At 39.7% G+C, this 20,905-nt stretch overlaps 1 protein-coding gene across 2 annotated transcripts in view; it reads left to right on the forward strand.

Moving 5' to 3' along the window:
• The window catches only part of LOC136237086 (uncharacterized), a 186,013-nt gene that overhangs the window by 126,500 nt on the left and 38,608 nt on the right, over nt 1–20,905 (forward strand). For both annotated transcript variants that reach the window (XM_066027363.1, XM_066027364.1), the window contains 3 exons: nt 8,651–8,861; nt 9,747–9,935; nt 9,983–10,066. In XM_066027363.1, coding sequence (XP_065883435.1) covers nt 8,651–8,861; nt 9,747–9,935; nt 9,983–10,066 — 484 coding nt within the window. The remainder of the gene's footprint in view (nt 1–8,650; nt 8,862–9,746; nt 9,936–9,982; nt 10,067–20,905) is intronic.

A 20,905-nucleotide genomic window follows, 5' to 3' on the forward strand; every position in this document is an offset into this window, starting at 1 on the left:
CATGAATACATATAGATACACATGTTTACAAAAGTGTTAGTAAGTATATTACAAAAACAACTGTGTTTACCTATTACAAGATTGCCATAAAATAATGTGTTAATACATGTATAAATTACAACCCAATTATGCATACACAGTAAACAGTGTGTGTTGCAGGCTTCTATCTAATTAGTATGTGCATTATGTCACATCTCCCTTCTGAGCTTAGTCATACCTCAGTCTGTTAGGAGGTCTAATGTCAGTACCTGTTTGAGTTCTAGTCATGATTCCGTCTCTTGGAGTCTCAGTAGTGTGAGATGTTGTTGAGGTATCAGGAATATCTGGAGTGCTGTCATTAGCTGTGCTTGTTCAGTCTATGTTTAAGGTATTGTCTGTGTCTGCGTACTTGTCCATTAGGGGTAGACATAATATATGATCTCGGAACGCCAGCATTGGATACAACTCTTCCTGATATTTGACTTTTGCCAGTTCTTACCCACACTGATGATTTATCAGGTAAAGTGTCAGTTGGTCTCACACGATGTTGACGATCATAGTTCTTTTTCTGTTTACTTTTAAAGTCCTTGTCCTTTTGTTGAAAGTCTGGTATGAAGTTCCATTGTGGGGTCAATTGGTTAGCTGTCTGGGGTATGTCAGTCTTCACTTTTCTTCCCATCGATAGCTCTGCAGGACTACAATTGCACCATGGCAGTGGTGTAGATCGGTAGCTAAGCAATGCCATATACGGATCAGTGGTATGTTTTAGCAGACCTTTCATTGTCTTCACTGTCCTTTCTACCAGACCATTGCTCTGTGGGTACCAGACCATTGCTCTGTGGGTAGTGAGGGCTGCTTGTGATGTGTTGGAAAGCATAAGTATTGGCAAACTGTTTCATCTCACTAGAATCAAATTGTGGTCCATTGTCACTCAATAGCACTGAGGGAACACCATGGCGAGAGAATATTGATTTCAGGCTAGAGATCACAGCTTTTGATGTGGTAGAATTGAGTTTTATCACTTCTGGATACCTTGAGAAGTAGTCCACAACTAAAAGGTATGTAGAGTTGTTGAGTTGAAATAAATCGGCTGCTACTCTCTCCCAAGGGTATTTTGGTAAAGGAGTAGGCATTAGAGGTTCCCTGGGGTTTAGAGTCAGTTTTATACATTCAGGACATTGTTGTATAAAGTGTTCTAATTCTTTTGAAATACCTGGCCACCAAACTGAAGAAGCTGCTCTGAGGCAACATCGTACAATGCCTTAATTGATGGCCAGTGTGAATCTTCTGGAGGATTTGTTTTTGTAGCTGTTTTGGAACCACTGTTCTTCCTCCATAAAGCAATAGCTCATCATGAAGAGTGAGGTTGCCTCTGACAGTCCAATAGGGCTTCAGTTCAGGATCATTGCAGTACTTTGGCCATTCTGATTTGCAGTAAGTGATGACTCTGGAGCAAACTGGATCTGCTGCTTGAGCCTTCTGGTACTCTTGAAGTCACTGTTGGCTAGCTGGCAAATGGGAAGTAATAGTGCTAATAAATGACTCTACCTCAGATTGTCTCTGTAAGGTTTGGGCATCAGATTCTCTCTCAGTGGAACTCTAGACAGTGTGTCAGCAGCATACAGAAATTTTCCAGAACATGTTCAATTGAGTAGCTGAATTGCATTAGTCTCAAACAGAATCTCAGCACTCTTGGTGGCAGGTTATCAAGGTGCTTGTTTCCCAATAGTGGAACTATAGAGGTTTGTGATCAGTCTCAATACTGATGTGCTTTCCCAGAATGTAGGTAGAGAATTTCTCACATGCCCATGTGATAGCAAGAGCTTCTTTCTCAATCTGAGCATACCTAGTCTCTGTGTCTGACATAGATCTAGAAGCATATGCTACTGGTCGCCATTCTTGGTTTTGTTTTTGTAGCAGCACAGCTCCAAGCCCATGGTAAGATGCATCAGCAGAAATTTTTGTGTCTGCCTGTGGGTCATACAAAGCCAAAACTGTGTGTGTTGTTAGTTCAGCTTTCACCTTGGCAAATGCTTCTTCTTGAGCTGGCCCCCAGTTCCAGGCTCGTTTGCTGCTGAGTAGTTCTCTCATTGGCTTTGAAAGTTCAGCAATTAGGGGAGAATATTTTCCCAGCTGATTGACCATCCCCATGAAATGTCTTAGCTCAGTAGTAGACTTAGGTGAAGCCATCTTGTTGATTGCTGCTGTTTTCTGAGGATCAGGAGAGATTCCTTTTCCATCAATAGTGTGACCTAGGAAAGTCAATGAGGTTTTATTGTACTCACATTTGTCCTTGTTGAGTGTCACACCAGCTGCTTGGATTCTTTCCAAGGCTGCAGTCAGTCTAACGTCATGTTCCTTCTGGTCTTTGCCAAAAATAAGAATGTCATCTATAAGGCACAGGACACTTACTAGACCATCAAGGACAGTGCTCATTCTTTTCTGAAAATTTTCAGGACCACTTGAGATACCAAATGGTAATTTATTAAAACAATAGCGCCCAAATGGTGTAATAAATGTGGTCAACTCACAGGACTCCTTTGCCAGTGGTATTTGCCAGAATCCACTGTTGACATCTAGTTTGCTCATCACAGTAGTTCCAGTTATTTGTGCCAGTGTCTCATCTACTCCAGGTAGAGGATGTGTTTCTCTGAGAACACTTTCATTGAGAGGTTACAAGTCAACACAAATTATGACATCACCAGACTTCTTGGGAACCACCACCATTCCAGCACACCAAAGGGTTGGTTTGTCCACCTTGGATATCACACCAAGCTTCTCCATGCTTTCCAATTCCTGTTTGACTTCTCCCTGAGTGCTATTGGAACATTTCTTGAGTGTAGAGAGCATAAGGCTTAGCATCGGTTTCAACTCAATCTGGTAATCTCCTTTGAGAGTGCCCAAGCCTTGGAATAATTTAGGAAAGCTCTGCTGAACATTTCCTGTTTGTATGCTATCGACCTTAATCAGTAGTTGTAAGGCTGTGATTGCTGGTAGTCCCAATAAATTGTTTTTCAAGTCCTTTATCACGTAGATTGGCTGTTGACAGGATCTCCCGTTGTAAGTGAGTTGTATGGTTGCTTGGCCCAATACTTTTAGACATTGATTGTTTGGTCCACACAGAACTTTAGCTGTCTGCAATAGCTGAATGTTTGTGAGGGTTTTGAATGTCTTCATTGATACTGCAGTAGCCTCAGCTCAAGTATCCAGTTTGAATACTATTTCTTGGCCATTTACTCTGATTGGAGCAGTCCAAGAAGTACCTTTTGTCTCACTTATACTGTCTAGAAAGCCATTGTCCTCTGGTGTCTCTTCAGAAAGGTTAGCAACTGTTTTGCTGTGACAAACTGAGCTGTAATGACCTTTTTTCTTGCATTTATGACACACCACTTCCCTGGCTGGGCAGGATTGTTTTGGGTGAGGCCCTTTTCCACAGTAGGAGCACTCTTGACCACTTTTGACGGGCTGAGGAAGGCACAACCCTCGACTATTTGCAGGTCACTTGAGTGGCTTCCATGATGTAAAGCTTGGACGGGAGTTCCCCCATCTGGTTTGCTCAGGATTGCCTGTTGTCCTCGTACAGCTTCCTGTTGCCGGACCAGTCGTTTTGCCTTTTCAAGGGTAAGTTCTGAGTCCATCTGCAGCTTTGCTGAGAGTGAGGAGTCACAAATACCCACGACAATTCGGTCACGAATAAGCTGTTCTTTGAAGCCGCCAAATTCACAGTCTGCTGCTAGGCTGTAGAAGGAGGTAATGAACTGTTCTGCAGTTTCTGTTTCTCCTTGAGAGCATTGGTTGAACCGGGCTCTTTTGAAGACTTCTTCCGGGCTCTTTTGAAGACTTCTTCCAGACTTTGAAGAACTCATCAAATTTCTGGATGACGTCTGCATATTTCTTCCCGTTTTCAGGGGTAATGTTCGTTGAAGTCAGCACATCATCGGCTTCTTCCCCAAGACAGTAAAGCAGAGTGCTCACTTGGCATTCATCATCTTCTTTGTCAAGACCTGAAGCTACTCGGTACTGTTCGAAGCGTCTCTTCCACTTCAGCCACTCATCAGGTGAGTTAAACGTGAATGAGGCAGGAGTCACTGCTGGGTATGCCATTTGACCATGTCCCTCAGCTTCTGACACCATGCAGCATCATGGAATATATAGTTAACAGTCTTTATTAGTGATATAACAATGGCGATGAATACAGGGTACAATGCAACTCAATTTATACTACAGCATGAATACATATAGATAAACTTGTTTACAAAAGTGTTAGTAAGCATATTACAAAAACAACTGTGTTTACCTATTACAAGATTGCCATAAAATAATGTGTTAATACATGTGTAAATTACAACCCAATTATGCATACACAGTAAACAGTGCATGTTGCAGGCTTCTATCTAATTAGTGTGTGCATTATGTCACACCACATTCCTCTGTCGACAGTGTATGCTGCCAGGTGGCCTTTGCTGGACCTTCTACAAACCATGAGAACCAGTTGGCATGTGTCTCACTACTCCAAGTGAAGTCATCAGTTGCCTCTTCAAAGTCAGCTAGCCATAGACCAAAATCTTCATCACATTTTCTGCCACTGGACTTGCCCACTCTTGAGCAAATTTCCTTAAATCCCAATGGTTGAACTAAATGTCGTAGATTTCTTGAAGGTGTTCTCAGGCCTTGGCTGGTATTACTGTCTTCAGACTCACTGGAGTGCTCGTCAGACCTTATGCCCGACGTTAACTGTAATGTCGAATTTGGTTCATTACTCTGTGTAACAGATGCCCTCTCACCCACGTGAACCACTGAGTGCTGCTGCACAGGTGACGTCTTGCCTCTATGCATTACAGCTTCCCACTGTCGGGTTAACCTTTGTTTGTCTTCTAACAAACTATCTATAATATGTTGCTGTTCCTCGAACAAGCGTTCGCTGGCTGGCTGCAGCACGCGCACTCTAACTCTAATTTGAACAGCCGCTTCCCCAAAGAGCCTTTATTTGTACAGGCTCTGCACACATGCACTATACTCTTACTACTACATATAGTAATACTGTGGTATAGATCCTCGGTGAATCTGTCTTCTTCTCGGACACAATACTGATGCTCCCATACCGTATGAAAGAAAACTTTGGCAAATTTGGCGAATCAGTAACAATTCACCAAAGTTTTTGACCTAAGATTATCTCGTGTGAGATCTCGTGAACAAACGCATGTGTACTAAATCTGATATGTTATGTCAATTCTAAAATATTTAAGCGTACTGACAGTAAGTTTCGTCCCTCTGCAAGTGTTTTACCAGATTCTACAGGGCCATTAAGCTCGTAAATTTTGACGGGAGTGATCGCTTCGGCAAACGAACAAGTTGCTGACATAATAAATACATCAGCCGATAGTAAGAAAGGCAGCAGAGGACCATATCAGAAACTAACGTCAGCTCAAAAACTGCTAGTTGCCCGGAAGGCTGCGGAATATGGGACAACAACTGCCATGAAGTTCTTTGCAAAGAAATATCCACAACTGTCGAAGCGGCTAAAAGAAACTAGTGTCCGTCGGCTAAAGAACTTGTATCAAGAGTATCTGCCAGTCCAGGGTGATGTTCCCAGTAAAAAAGAGTTCGAAGAATTTTCTTCAAAAAAAAATGGCCATCCCCTGAATATAGGAGAAGAACTGGATAAGCAAGTCAGAGAATATGTCACCTATATGAGATCTACTGGAACAGCTGTTAATACCACAGTAGTCATGTCATGTGCTGAAGGTATTCTGATGCATGAGGATGCAAGCTTGTTGTCAAGAGTAGATCTGAACGAAGGCTGGGCACAATATATACTTCACTGAATGGGTTTTGTTAAGCGCAAAGCAACTACAAAGGCTAAAGTCACTGTGGAAAATTTTTGCTGAATTGAAGTTTGATTATTTGCTGGAAATCAAGAATGTAATGATAATGGATGAAATTCCAGCAGAGCTAGTATGACCAAATAGGCTTAAATATTGTGCCAACCTCGGATTGGACTATGGAGGCTGAGTGCAGTAAAAGAGTTGAAGTCATTGGGAAAGATGATAAGAGACAGCTCACAGCAGTATTGGCTGGTGCACTTGACGGAGATTTCTTGCCTTCCCAGTTAATTTATCGAGGTACAACTCCATGCTGCTTGCCTAAATATGAATTTCCAAAAAAATGGCACATCACATACTCCGCTAACCACTGGTCTAATAAGGAGACAATGACAGAATATTTAGGCAATGTCCTGGTTTCATTTGTTGCAGAGAAAAGGGAGAGTCTCAATCTTTCTGAAGATTATCCAGCCTTAGTTGTTTTTGACAATTTTAAGGCTCAGTGCATCTCAGCCTTTCTCACACAATTGGATCACAACAACATCAACGTGGTGCTTGTTCCACCTAACTGTTTGCAGCCCTTTGATGTCAGTGTGAACAAGGCAGTGAAAAACCAACTTTGTGCTGAGTTTCAGCATTGGCATGCCCGCCAGGTATGCCAACAACAGCGAGAGGGACAAAGGAAACCTATCAACTTGAAAATGAGTGCCGTAAAGCCACTGAGTGCAAGTTGGATTGTGTCTGCATGTAGTTATGTAAAGAACAACCCAGAGATTATCATTAATGGTTTCAAGGGGTCTGGGATTGCTTCCTGCATCTAGTTGCTATGTACATTAATAGACTGACATGATTGTTATAAACTTTTTTCCAATTATTGCAACATTATTATTAATTTGTAAGAATACAATTAAAAGAATGAATAGAAATGTAGCAACAGCAAATGTTTACAAATTAAAGTGATTTTGTTATTAATGTTACTTGCAAGCGCATGGAAATGGCGTCATCTTTTGTTTTGTAAAACATTCCACTAAGTGAGACCTCATCTTTTGTTGCATGAATTTCAGTTTACTAGGGCATTAATTAAACACCAAGGCCACAGCGAATGCTATTGCAAACAACCCACAATCCTTTCCACCAATTTGTTTTTGACATCTGCTCATAATGATCCTTATATTTTCTATGTCACGTTGATACAGACCACGAACGATTGCCTCAGTTTCTTTGTCACAGTTAGTGAAAACAGAATCAAGCACTCTAACTTCACCTTCCTTACAGTTAATAGTAGAAATAGTTATCCAATGGTGTCTTGTTGAACAATGTACAATCTGAACGCTATCCTCAATTTCTGGAATTTTTCCTATGTACAATGTTGTACAGAGCCCATTAATCTTTGGATGTTTCTCCTTTAGTAATCGTTGAGCATAATTGATTTCGATATCTGAGAACTCTTCTCCCATGATGATTTTCTCAGCATCAAATATCTTTTGCTTTTTGGCTGGTGGCTCGTCAACACTACAACTTTCTGTAATATCTACACTCAGATCTGATAAACGGTCCTCAATCTTTAACATCGGAGCCGGAGAATCAATTGGAACATCACTGTCAACGGGTGTAGAGCTTGAAGACTGATCTTCACTTTGGTTACTCACCATTGGTACAACAACTTCGCTTGATGGCGTTGTAGTACCGGTACACTCGGAAGTACATGTTTGTAATGTAGATTCTAACTGTCTCCTCACCTTGCCTGCTTCATTTAAATTACTCGCAGTGAACTTCAAAATGGAAGATATTTCAATTCCACCTTGTGGCAAATCAGACGAGTATCTACAGGAACCACTTACGAAGCAGACAATACTACCACCACGCCTGATGAATATCAAACATATGGCAGAAATTTTTCTTGGGATGTGCCCAACAGTTTTAATGTCTCCTTCGATGGTTTTCTTAATTGCCACAGCATGGGTGTCATAGCAATTACCAATCTCTCATTTGCAAATCCAACTTCCACCAATGCTTGGATTCTCCCAAATACTTTTATATTCATGATAGTCATGAATCATAGACTCCACAGAAAAATCCCACTGTTTCCATCTTCACAAAACAGAATCACACTTGCACCTGGGCACAAACGGCACACGCGGAGCTACGTTTTGAGCTTTAATTAGAATCACGAAGCTAATTACTGATTCCACAATTGTAAATTCGCAAAACTTTTTGATCGCCAATGTTTTCTTCCGTACAGTATCTCACACATTTCGCACAGAAGTGCTTTATCATCATTCTTGACAAGCTGAACAACTTACATAAGGTCTTTTGTAGTTGGGGAGCTTTCTAGAGTGGTGTTTAAATGGGTGTTGTATTAGCAAAAAAAAACATAGACGATCAACTGTGGTTCACAATAGTCCTATTGTGTGTGCATCAACAAGTTCAAAGTGTTAGTAATTACAAAGGCTTCATTGCAAATGTAGATAGCTACAAAGACTGTATTACAAAACTAATGTTGTACTGTTACACAGTAAAGAAAAAAAGACATGGAAAAAAGAAGCACCAAAACTGACTACATGCCAGATTTGGGGCTTGTAATTACAAAAAGAAGTGATACGTATGCCAAAACAGTCAAGCTGTTAAAAAAGGGTGTGACCCCTAAAGAAGTCAGGGTGAAATAAGTTGTGAAATCAAAAGTGGTGGCCAAGAAATGGGAATGAAGAGTGTTAGTCATCATCATTTCTTGGCCGCCACTTTTGATTTCACAACTTCCATGCTGACTTCTTTTGGGGGTTGTACCCTTTTCTACAGTACATGCAGCTTGGCTGTTTTGTTATAGAGTATATCTTACTTTGTTATCACAGGCTAGTCCCTCTGGACTGGATTATTTTATGGCCAAGGTGAATATTGATTATCTTCATTCACTCAAAGATGATACTGGTCATCCACTGGACATCACACCTATTGATCTTATGGACACAGTAGATATTCATGATAATAATGTGGCATATATCATAAAACACTCGGAGGCAGGACCAAGATGCATATCTGCTGGCATGATCATTAGTGTAATTGGTATGCTAATGTACTGTATTGTAGTTATCCCATGAATAAAGGAGGAAACATCACACAGTATGGTTGTATTGTATAGTAGGGATCATGAAGGTTTGGGCTTTTCTGTCCAAAATATCACATTAAAACCATACCATCCTGACACCTTGGCAGGGTATAACCAAACCCAAAAGTGCATTCAGTATGACTCTAAATGCTTCCAAAAGATTGTTATGAAATTTAATTTTTTTATTTAATGGAATTTTTTACTGACTAGCGTAACTCAATAACAGCTAAGGCTATGGGCTTGTTTTTTTTTCACTGTTTGATGTCACTTCATCCCGAGACGTGCCTTTTGGCATACTGCAGTATATACAATGCACACATCATGAACTTACTCCTTTGTGTCCCATTTCTTTATGCTGACAACCCAAGGTGTCGATAAATAAAGTTCAAGAAAAATGTAAGCAAGTCAGGTTTTTGCTCAGCATGTCACATATAATTCGATAGCCATCATTCTAAAGTACCAACAGCATTACAAAAGTTTGAGGAGACAATATAAAGCAAATATTGCTTCCTTCTAAAAGGATATTGCCAAAATTCTTGATTAATATTTTCTGTATTTCCAAGTGTTTGTAGTTACTCACTTCAGGGTTAGTAAAATACCATGGATTGAGATACTCTAAAAGGCTATATGTGTGCTTATCTAATGACCCGTGCAGACTACATTGTATTTTTGAAATGGTACTGTAACTATATCAAAGAAAATCTACTTTATAAAATCAATAGTGATCATCATTTTTGAAGTGTATGAGAAACTTTGTAAATGGTTATAACTTATTGTAAAAGCACTGCTGTACTAAAAATACTCTACAAATAAAGATTACTGATTTCTCTTATACATTACAGGTTCACTGTTGTTTTACTCTTGTCATACTGGTAACGGATCAGGTGGTAGTCCAGTGTTTGTGCAAGTAGACAATGCTGTAAAGCTAGTAGCAGTACACAAAGGTGTTGCAGGGAAATTTTCTGGTGTTAAAACAGGTAGCTTTATATTGTCCATACTTGATCATATAAATCATGGAAAAGTTGGAATCGGTAAGTTTCCAATGTTTAGTTACGTATCTTATTAGTTTTGTTTGCAGCGCCAACAGATGAACAGATTCGTTTGGTAGTCCCCAAAATACAATACAAGCAGAGAAAATACAAGATGCAGAAAGAACCAGAAGGTAAATGATAATAGTGGTACTTGGCAAAGTATAATGTATTTCTGTATGATGTTTATGTATATACCAAAATGTATATATTTGATAAGTAACCGCTTTATGCTTACCATATATTTCACACATTCCGCAGAATCCTCACCTAAACAGTTAACAACTTTCTATTAATATTACTCCTAGCTTTTGCTCTCCTCCACCACATGTGCCTAGACACAGGGTAGAATCTGGAGGACGTTAGCATCCAGTCAATGATTGGATGGTGGTTTGGTAGGTGTACAAGAGGTTCCAGCCGTAGGGGGGTTATTGAATCAGGCAAGAAGGGGTAAACTGCCTACCCAGCAGGAAAGGAACATAATGCTTAGGTTCAAAACGGACTATTTTGGGGATTTATGTTTCATTTATATTAGAGGGCATGCAGCTGCCTAATTGAACCTCAACTGTACTGTCACATTCCGAGGAATGGACAATATATATATATACTAACCACAGAACATCTCTTGTTACTAGTAAGGAGCTCTGCATCAAGTGTTTTTGTCTCTGTAGAGCCTTCCTACTACCACATAGGAGAGGACAGAAGACAAGTACCCAAAACACAGTACTATACCAAGTAGAGGCTCCACACAACCACACTTGTAGTTACCTGCAACCTTCATGTCTTCCTACTACCATGTAGGAAAAGATGGGGATGAAGTACCCTGAGCACTGTACAAACACCCCAAGTAGGGCCACACATTAGCTACACTTATTCACTTTGGTGCCTTAAATTCCTACAGAATTATGAAACTGTCTTTGTTGCCAAACAAATCACCCTGTAGAGATTTCAATTACAAATAAGTCACCCTGTAGAGAGTTCAACTACAAACAAGTCACCATGTAGTGAGTTCATTTACAAATAAGTCACCCTGCAAAGAGTTCAACTACAAACAAGTCGCCCTGTAGTGAGTTCAGTTTAAAATAAGTCACCCTGGAGAGATTTCAGCTACAAACAAGTCACCCTGTAGAGAATTCAGTTACAAACAAATCACCCTGTAGAGAGTTCAATTACAAATAAGTCACCCTGTAAAGAATTCAACTACAAACAAGTCACCCTGTAGTGAGTTCAGTTACAAATAAGTCACCCCGAAGACAATTCAGCTACAAACAAGTCACTCTGGAGAGAGTTCAGCTACAAGCAAATCACCCTGTAGAGAGTTTAGTTACAAATAAGTCACCCTGTAGAGAGTTCAACTACAAACAGGTCACCCTATAGAGATACAAACAAATCACCCTGTAGAGAGTTCAGTTACAAATAAGTCACCCTGTAGAGAATTCAACTACAAACAAGTCACCCTGTAGAGAGTTCAACTACAAACAAGTCACCCTGGAGAGAGTTCAGCTACTGTACAAACAAATCACCCTGTAGAGAGTTCAGCTACAAATAAGTCACCCTGTAGAGAGTTCAACTACAAACAAGTTACCCTGTAATGAGTTCAGTTATCACCCTGGAGAGAGTTAAACTATGATCAAGTCACCCTGTAGTGAGTTCAGTTACAAATAAGTCACCCTGGAGAGAGTTCAGCTACAAACAAGTCACCCTGTGGAGAGCTCAGTTACAAATAAGTAACCCTGTAGAGAATTCAACTACGAACAAGTCACCCTGTAGTGAGTTCAGTTACAAATAAGTCACCCTGTAGAGAGTTCAGCTACAAACAAGTCACCCTGTAGAGAGTTCTGCGACAAGCAAGTCACCCTGTAGACTTCAGCTACAAACAAATTACCTTGTGGAGATTTCTGCTACAAATTAGCCTACCTGTAGGAGAGAGGACATGTGATAAGTTTCATACAGTATTAATTTTTGTGAAAAAAATGCATTATTACAAAAAGTGTCCATAGAATTTGGGTCTTGAAGCCTTCTCCTTTCTGCAGAAAAAGTCAAGTAAAAGAACTACAAAGGTGGCCACAGGCTGGCTTTGGAGTATACAAATACAAAAAGAAGTGATATCTATACAAAAACAGCCAAGCTGTGAAAAAAGGGTGTGGCCTTTTTTCAGAGTTGGCTGATTTTGTGTGTATATATATCTAATCCAGAACAGCCAAGCTGTAGAAAAACAGTGCGGCCCTCAAAAAGGCTATGGTGAAAAAAGATGTGAAATCCAAGGTGGCGGCCAAGAAATGGCTGTGATGGTAGGTTAATGGTAAAAATTTTAATAACGACAATTCAGGTGAATTTTTGTGCCGCTTGGTCTTGGCAAAAAATTCACCTAAATTGCCGTTATTAAAATTTTTACCATTAACCTACCATCACAGCCATTTCTTGGCCGCCACCTTGGATTTCACATCTTTTTTCACCATAGCCTTTTTGAGGGCCGCACTGTTTTTTTACAGCTTGGCTGTTTTGGATTAGATTTCATTTCTTTTTGTATTTGTATACCACAAATAGGCCGGCTTTGGGACTTTTTTAACCTGTCTTTTTTTTCTCTACCACAGGAAGAAGAAAAGATGAAGCAGATGTACTTTAAATATTTTTGATTTTATCAGTAAATGTACAAATTATATATATAATACATATATTTATTATAGAACTCTCCATGGTGGTTTCTTTGTAACTGATCACTCTACAAGGTGACTTCTTCTTGCTGCCCTCTCTACAGGGTGAATTGTTAGTAGCTGAACAATCTACAAGGTAACTTCTTCTAGCTGATCTCTCTACAGGGTGATTTGTTTGTAGCTGAACTATCTACAAGGTAATTTCTTTTAGCTGATCTCTCTACAGGGTGATTTGTTTGTAGCTGAATTCTGTGCAGGTGATTTGTTTGCAGCTGAGCTCTTTACAGAATGGTTTCTTTGTAGCTGAACTCTCTACAAGGTAACTTCTAACTGATCTTTCTACAGGGCAATTTGTTTGTGGCTGAATTTTCTACAGGGTGATTTCTTTTGAAGCTGAACTCTCTACATGGTGGTTTCTTTGTAACTGAACTCTCTACAAGGTAATTTCTTCTGGCTGATCTCTCTACAGGGTGATTTGTTTGTAGCTGAACTCTCTACAGGTGATTTCGTTGCAGCTGAACTCTCTACATGATGGTTTCTTTATAGCTGAACTCTCCACAAGGTAACTTCTTCTATCTGATCTCTCTACAGGGAGATTTGTTTGTAGCTTAACTCTCTACAAGTGATTTGTTTGCAGCTGAACTCTCTACATGATGGTTCTTTGTAGCTGAACTCTCTACAAGGTAACTTCTTCTAGCTGATCTTTCTACAGGGAGATTTGTTTGTAGCTGAACTCTCTACAGGTGATTTGTTTGCAGCTGAACTCTCTACATGATGGTTCTTTGTAGCTGAACTCTCTACAAGGTGACTTCTTCTAGCTGATCTTTCTACAGGGAGATTTGTTTGCAGCTGAACTCTCTACATGATGGTTTCTTTGTAACTAAACTCTCTACAAGGTGACTTCTTCTAGCTAATCTTTCTAGAGGGTGATTTGTTTGTAGCTGAATTCTCTACAAGGAAACTTCTTCTAGCTGATCTCTCTACAGGGAGATTTGTTTGTAGCTGAACTCTCTACAGGTGATTTGTTTGCAGCTGAACTCTCTACATGATTGCTTCTTTGTAGCTGAACTCTCTACAAGGTAATTTCTTTTAGCTGATGTCTCTACAAGGTCACTAGTTTGTAGCTGAACTCTCTACATGATGATTTCTTTGTAACTGAACTCTCTACAAGGTGACTCCTTCTAGCTGATCTTTCTACAGGGTGATTTGTTTGTAGCTGAACTCTCTACAAGGAAACTTCTTCTAACTGATCTCTCTACAGGGAGGTTTGTTTGTAGTTGAACTCTCTACAGGTGATTTGTTTGAAGCTGAACTCTCTACATGATGGTTTCTTTGTAATTGAACTTTCTACAAGGTGATTTCTTCTAGCTGATCTTTCTACAGGGAGATTTGTTTGTAGCTGAACTCTCTACAGGTGATTTGTTTGCAGCTGAACTCTCTACAAGGTAACTGATGTCTCTACAAGGTCACTAGTTTGTAGCTGAACTCTCTATATGGTGGTTTCTTTGTAACTGAACTCTCTACAAGGTGACTCCTTCTAGCTGATCTTTCTACAGGGTGATTTGTTTGTAGCTGAACTCTCTACAAGGAAACTTCTTCTAGCGGATCTCTCTACAGGGAGATTTGTTCGTAACTGAACTCTCTACAGGTGATTTGTTTGCAGCTGAACTCTCTACATGATGGTTTCTTTGTAGCTGAACTCTCTACAAGTTAATTTCCTTTAGCTGATGTCTCTACAAGGTCACTAGTTTGTAGCTGAACTCTCTACATGATGATTTCTTTGTAACTGAACTCTCTACAAGGTGACTCCTTCTAGCTGATCTTTCTACAGGGTGATTTGTTTGTAGCTGAACTCTCTACAAGGAAACTTCTTCTAACTGATCTCTCTACAGGGAGGTTTGTTTGTAGTTGAACTCTCTACAGGTGATTTGTTTGAAGCTGAACTCTCTACATGATGGTTTCTTTGTAATTGAACTTTCTACAAGGTGATTTCTTCTAGCTGATCTTTCTACAGGGAGATTTGTTTGTAGCTGAACTCTCTACAGGTGATTTGTTTGCAGCTGAACTCTCTACAAGGTAACTGATGTCTCTACAAGGTCACTAGTTTGTAGCTGAACTCTCTATATGGTGGTTTCTTTGTAACTGAACTCTCTACAAGGTGACTCCTTCTAGCTGATCTTTCTACAGGGTGATTTGTTTGTAGCTGAACTCTCTACAAGGAAACTTCTTCTAGCGGATCTCTCTACAGGGAGATTTGTTCGTAACTGAACTCTCTACAGGTGATTTGTTTGCAGCTGAACTCTCTACATGATGGTTTCTTTGTAGCTGAACTCTCTACAAGTTAATTTCCTTTAGCTGATGTCTCTACAAGGTCACTAGTTTGTAGCTGAACTCTCTACATGATGATTTCTTTGTAACTGAACTCTCTACAAAGTGACTCCTTCTAGCTGATCTTTCTACAGGGTGATTTGTTTGTAGCTGAACTCTCTATAGGTGATTTGTTTGCAGCTGAACTCTCTACAATATGGTTTCTTTGTAGCTGAACTCTCCACAAGGTAACTTCTTCTAGCTGAGATCTCTCTACAGATTTGTTTGTAGCTGAACTCTCTACAAGGAAACTTCTTCTAGCTGATCTCTCTACAGGGAGATTTGTTTGTAGCTGAACTCTCTACAGGTGATTTGTTTGCAGCTGAACTCTCTACATGATGGTTTCTTTGTAGCTGAACTCTCTACAAGGTAACTTCTTCTAGCTGATCTTTCTACAGGGAGATTTGTTTGTAGCTGAACTCTCTACATGGTGGTTTCTTTGTAGCTGAACTCTCTACATGGTAATTTCTTTTAGCTGATGTCTCTACAAGGTCACTAGTTTGTAGCTGAATTCTCTACATGATGGTTTCTTTGTAACTGAACTCTCTACAAGGTGACTCCTTCTAGCTGATCTTTCTACAGGGTGATTTGTTTGTAGCAGAACTCTCTACAAGGAAACTTATTCTAGCTGATCTCTTTACAGGGAGATTTGTTTGTAGCTGAACTCTCTACAGGTGTTTTGTTTGCAGCTGAACTCTCTACATGATGGTTTCTTTGTAGCTGAACTCTCTACAAGGTAATTTCTTCTAGCTGATCTTTCTACAGGGTGAATTGTTTCTAGCTGATCTCTATACAGGTTACTTGTTTCTAGCTGATCTCTTGAATTCTCTTCAGGGTGACTGCTCTATTAGGATGACTGCTCTATTAGAGTATCTCGATCTCGCACTTACTGCTCCAAGTTGGATTTCGTGTTATAACTCCGTGGCTTTAAGTCTGATTCTTCTACACCATTGAAGAGCCTTTCTAAGATGATTACTCCTTCTATACAGTGATTTTCAAAGCATTCCCCCTAGTGGTTTATCTGGTAGGCGTGCCAAGTAGTCGTTTTTTATTAGCTAATCTCAATTGCATAATTGTTACACACTGTTGGTTTTTTCATTGTATCTTCCTGGTTTTTAGCTCGATTTCTTTCAAACCACAAAAGGTTTGAGGTTCAATAGTTAACCTATTCGTCCACCGATTTTCAGCTTCTTCCCATACGCAGTTTACCCTGTAGGCATGACAACATATTGGTGTTATTTTTTGTGAATAATCGATCATAACTCTTTTCCTGTTTATCGTATTCCAGCCAAAGTTGGTACAGAGATGTGCTGTTGTACCCCCCTTCTGTGAGCCAAATTTCAAGGCAATCGGATATAGCGTTCGCGTTTTATAGCAGTTTTTGTAAGTGTGCGAAAAGAGGAAGAAAAATAAGAAGAAAAAAAACGAAGAAACTAAGCCAATTTTTGAAGTCGCATATCTCGGGAACGCTTGAAGCGATTTTGCTCTAATTTGGAATGTGGAGTGCTGAAGGTAGAGGGAGTGTCCACAGCAAAAATCGTCTTGTTTCATCAAGGCAGCACAGAGCTACGGAGGTGCGAAAATTGCATTTTCTTTCTTCCTGTCAATATACTCACGGGTGTTACGCGCCGGCTTCTTGGGCCGCACGACACACTACCGTGTGTCTTGATATATATATATATATATATATATATATATATATATATATTAAGGCTCAAATGATTATCCGAATATTTGGATCAATATTCGATTGCTTTGTAGCCGAATAATACAATTAACAAACGATTATTCGCACATGATCATTTATATGGTGACACGCGATTAGCTGTCAGTGATTAACGAAGTGGAAGACGATGTTAAGGGTGCCCTGTACAGTTCGTACAAGGCTTCCCAAGACATACCGTATAACGGGTTATTTTCGAAGAAGTTTAATTTTCGAATGATTCGAAGAACACAGCTCTACGAAAATTTAACTCTTCGAATATAACTATGTGGTTGAATACCACAATCGATTTCGATCTTTACGTGATACCTCGTGCAGTCGGAGAGAGAGTGATAAGCATTTGATACGTCATGGCTTTGCATCGCTATTTTAAACCTATCTCCAGTAAGCTACCAGATCCCAATGGCCCTTTGTCAAAAGAAATGCCATCAGCGGCGATCAGGGAGGCGAACAAAAACGTGGAGAAGACTAGGGCTACCGAAGCACAGAATAGTGAAAAGCCCAGCAGAGGACAATATAGTAGATTTACACCTACACAGGCAGCTCAGGTCGCAAAGTATGCCGTTCAGCATGGCAACCAAGCGACTATAAGTCGATATAGCGAAGAATTTCGCGTCATGAGGATAAAGGATAGTACACTAAGTACCTGGAAGTCTAAATATTACGATGCAATTAAGGAGTTCCAGAAAGAAGGGAAGTACACTGAATCGGGTGAGATTGTTGTGACCAGTTTACCCAGCAAGAAACGAGGAAGACCACTGCTACTTGGAAACAAGCTTGACAAGCAAGTTCAGAGTTATGTTCGTGCTACACGTGACGGAAAAGGAGCTGTTACCACCACAGTAGTTTTGGCAGCGGGAGAAGCTATATTAAAGCATTGCAATAAAAAGCTATCCCATGATAATGGAGGACCGATTAAGCTCACAAGACATTGGGCTAAATCTTTGCTTGATCGAATGGATTACATAAAGCGAAAAGCCACTACTACTGCAAAAATAGTCCCATTACATTTTGATGAACTCAAAGAGCATTTCCTGTTAGATATAAAGGTTGTGATAGAAATGATGAAAATTCCTGGTGAACTTGTGTTTAACTGGGATCACACTGGGATCAACATTGTCCCTGGATCACAATGGACTATGGAGCCAAAGGGGTCAAAGAGGGTGGAATTAGCTGGTCTCAATGATAAACGCCAAATAATGGCAGTATTTTGTGCTTCATTAGCTGGTGAATTTTTACCAGTCCAGTTGATTTACCAGGGCAAGACAACAGCCTGTTTGCCAAGGTTTGTGTTCCCAGACAATTGGGACGTCACATTTACTCCCAACCATTGGAAAAATGAAAACAAGATGAAGGAGTACATAAACAACATTATTGTTCCATACGTTCAAAGAAAAAGGAAGGATCTCAAGCTTGCACCAAACTATCCAGCTCTGGCTATTTATGATGAGTTCAAAGGCCAGCTTACCCCTGCTATATTTTCCTAGTTGGATTCTCATCACATCTTTGTGGTTGTAAAGTTCCCCCAAACTGTACTGACCGTCTTCAACCTATGGACTTGTCAGTGAACAAAGCTGTGAAGGAATTCTTAAGAAAGAAATTTCAACAGTGGTACTCCAGTGAGGTTGAAAGTCTCTGCCACAAAAATGGAAAATTTACTCCTGTGGATTTACATATGAGCAAACTGAAACCAGCCGGAGCAAATTGGCTTGTGGAAGCACACCGTTACCTTCAGAATAATCCTTCATTGGCAAAGAATGGATTTCGTGCAGTAGGAATTACGAGTGCCCTAGAACTGTGATTAATTATGTTTTATTGCTGAATGCTTAATTATCATGATCATGATGTACATTATATACTGCAATAATCATTGTTACAATTTACTTAGCTAAATACGGTTAAGAGTGCTGCACAAATGGAAATGGTAAACAAGCACCCTTTTCAAAACACTGGACCAAGTGGTGACTCATCACCCCTTGGTTAAAAGGAGCAACAAGTTCCTGTTTAAAACAAATGGCTGTTGCAAATGCAATAGCAAAGACTCCACAGTCTGTAACTCCATGCTGCTTTTGTATTTGGATAATTTCTGGCATTGCTGTTGATCCAAACAGACTACGTATGACTGCCAGTGTTCCAGCATCAATGTCATCATACAATGAATCATACACCATTACCCTACTTGAGCTTTCGTTACGGACAGTAGAGGCAAGGATCCAGTGATTGCCACGACAATGTATCACCTGTAGTTGTGATTTCTCTCCATCCACCTGTTTCTTTGCTTGGAGCAGTGTGTTTTGGAGTCCGTTAATATTAGGAAATTGTTTTTTAAGCAACTTTTGAGCAAAGCTCATGATGGCATCATTCAATGGGTTCCCGTGTAATATTGTGTTCTTGTGAGAGTCGAGTAAAGTCGTACGACCAGTTTTAACCCACTGTGAATCGACATCTTTCTTTTCAGCAACCATTAAACTAAACTGGGAACCACTACTACATTCTTGGCCCACCATCATTACTTCGTCGGATTTCGGCTGATTGATGCTTGGTATTGGTATATCAGCTGCTTCCACGGGCTCTAGCTTGATCTTCTTCAGTGGCATTTCAGAATCACCCTTCTTTATAGCAAGATCTAACAGTTTTCGTGTGGTCTTCATAAGTTCTTGATCCGAACAGGAAAATCTCAGCTTGCACGGAATGTGTAAGCCGCCTTGCGGTAGGTCCAACAAATACTGCCTACTACCAGTAACCTCGCACCTTATTGTCCCTGACAAAAGAAATATTGAACAGATGGAGGAGATTTCTCTCCGTACGTGGCCAACAACTTGACTTTCTTTAATAACGGCAACGGCAAATCGATCGTGAATATTAGCTATTTCACGTTGACAAAATAGCATTTCTCCTAGTGGAGCGGTCCATATGTCTTTATAAACATGATATCCTCTAATCACTGAATCGATTTCGATCATACCGCTACACGTGGTCGCCATCTTCACTTGATTGGACACGTCAATAACGAAATTATATTTAGTGGCGCTATGCAAGATGATCGAGCATTCGAAAATAAAACCTTCGAAATTTATTTTACCAGCTGCTTTTCGAAAATTTCCCCTTCGAAATATATCCGTTATACGGTAGTCTGTTATACACTAAAAGAAATATTATGGTCACTTAATTAGTCTGTGACATGTTGACATATTTTAGTACCTGTAAATTAGGTATCCCATAGCAACAAGCACACACATCTTGCTATTTTACACCCTCTCACTTAAATTAGAACTATTCCGTCAATTTTAATCCAATAGACATGAAATTTTCACACAAACTACTTTTAGTAATTTTGCCAAAGAAGAACGTTTGCCATTTTGAAATAGCAAGTTCAGATGATGAATAACGTGGAAGTAAAGAAAAGGATTTCTGGGAGTGTCAACCCGAAAGATAAATATGTGATGATTGAGAAGCTGAAAGACAAAAATAAAAACACACAATGGTTTGTGCTGTTTAGCATAGTGTATCATAATAGTATCAAGGCTCTTGTATGTAAACTGTAGGACTAGTTCTATAGTATAAAGGGGAAAACTGTAACTCATGTTCTAAAGCAAATTTAGCAGTTGGGTTTGGACTAAACTGTGTACTAGTATTAGCTTATTTCCAGTAAAGAAGTACAGAACATTTGCTAAAACCATTTGTAAGTTATAGAACAAACAAAATTTCGTGGGAGCCATATAAGCGGACTAAACAGAGCACCCTTAATGAAAATAACAAAAAGGAAAGGACTATGGTGATAAAGGGAAGAGTAGTAATAGAATTAGGCAGCCACTAATTGGTGAAGCTGTACAGTGAATCGCCTTAAGCACAAGACTTCGTACAGATTTGTGGCTTACTTCAGGTACTTCTACTTTGTTAGAATCACTTTCTATCACAGTATCGCTGTGATAATCCTTTCAGATAGGGAATTATGGCATCTCTTTCTTAGTAAAGTTATTCATACGAAGCCACAAAGCTGTTTGTGGTTATTTGTAGGCTTCTTGGTAGAGGCCACCTTAATTACTGAATTGTAATGAAACCTTACACCGATTATACGACTAATTTCGTTAGAGTGAGCGAATATTCGAATACAGTAAACCACTATTCGTTTGAGCCTTAATATATATATATATATACATATATACCACTTTAGCGTGGGAGTTCAAAGGCGCCGCTCAGTGTTTAACTCGCATATTGCCCAGGCAATA

The sequence above is a fragment of the Dysidea avara genome, chromosome 10 (genome assembly GCF_963678975.1).
Source record: "Dysidea avara chromosome 10, odDysAvar1.4, whole genome shotgun sequence".
In the NCBI taxonomy this organism is placed as follows: Eukaryota; Metazoa; Porifera; class Demospongiae; order Dictyoceratida; family Dysideidae; genus Dysidea; species Dysidea avara.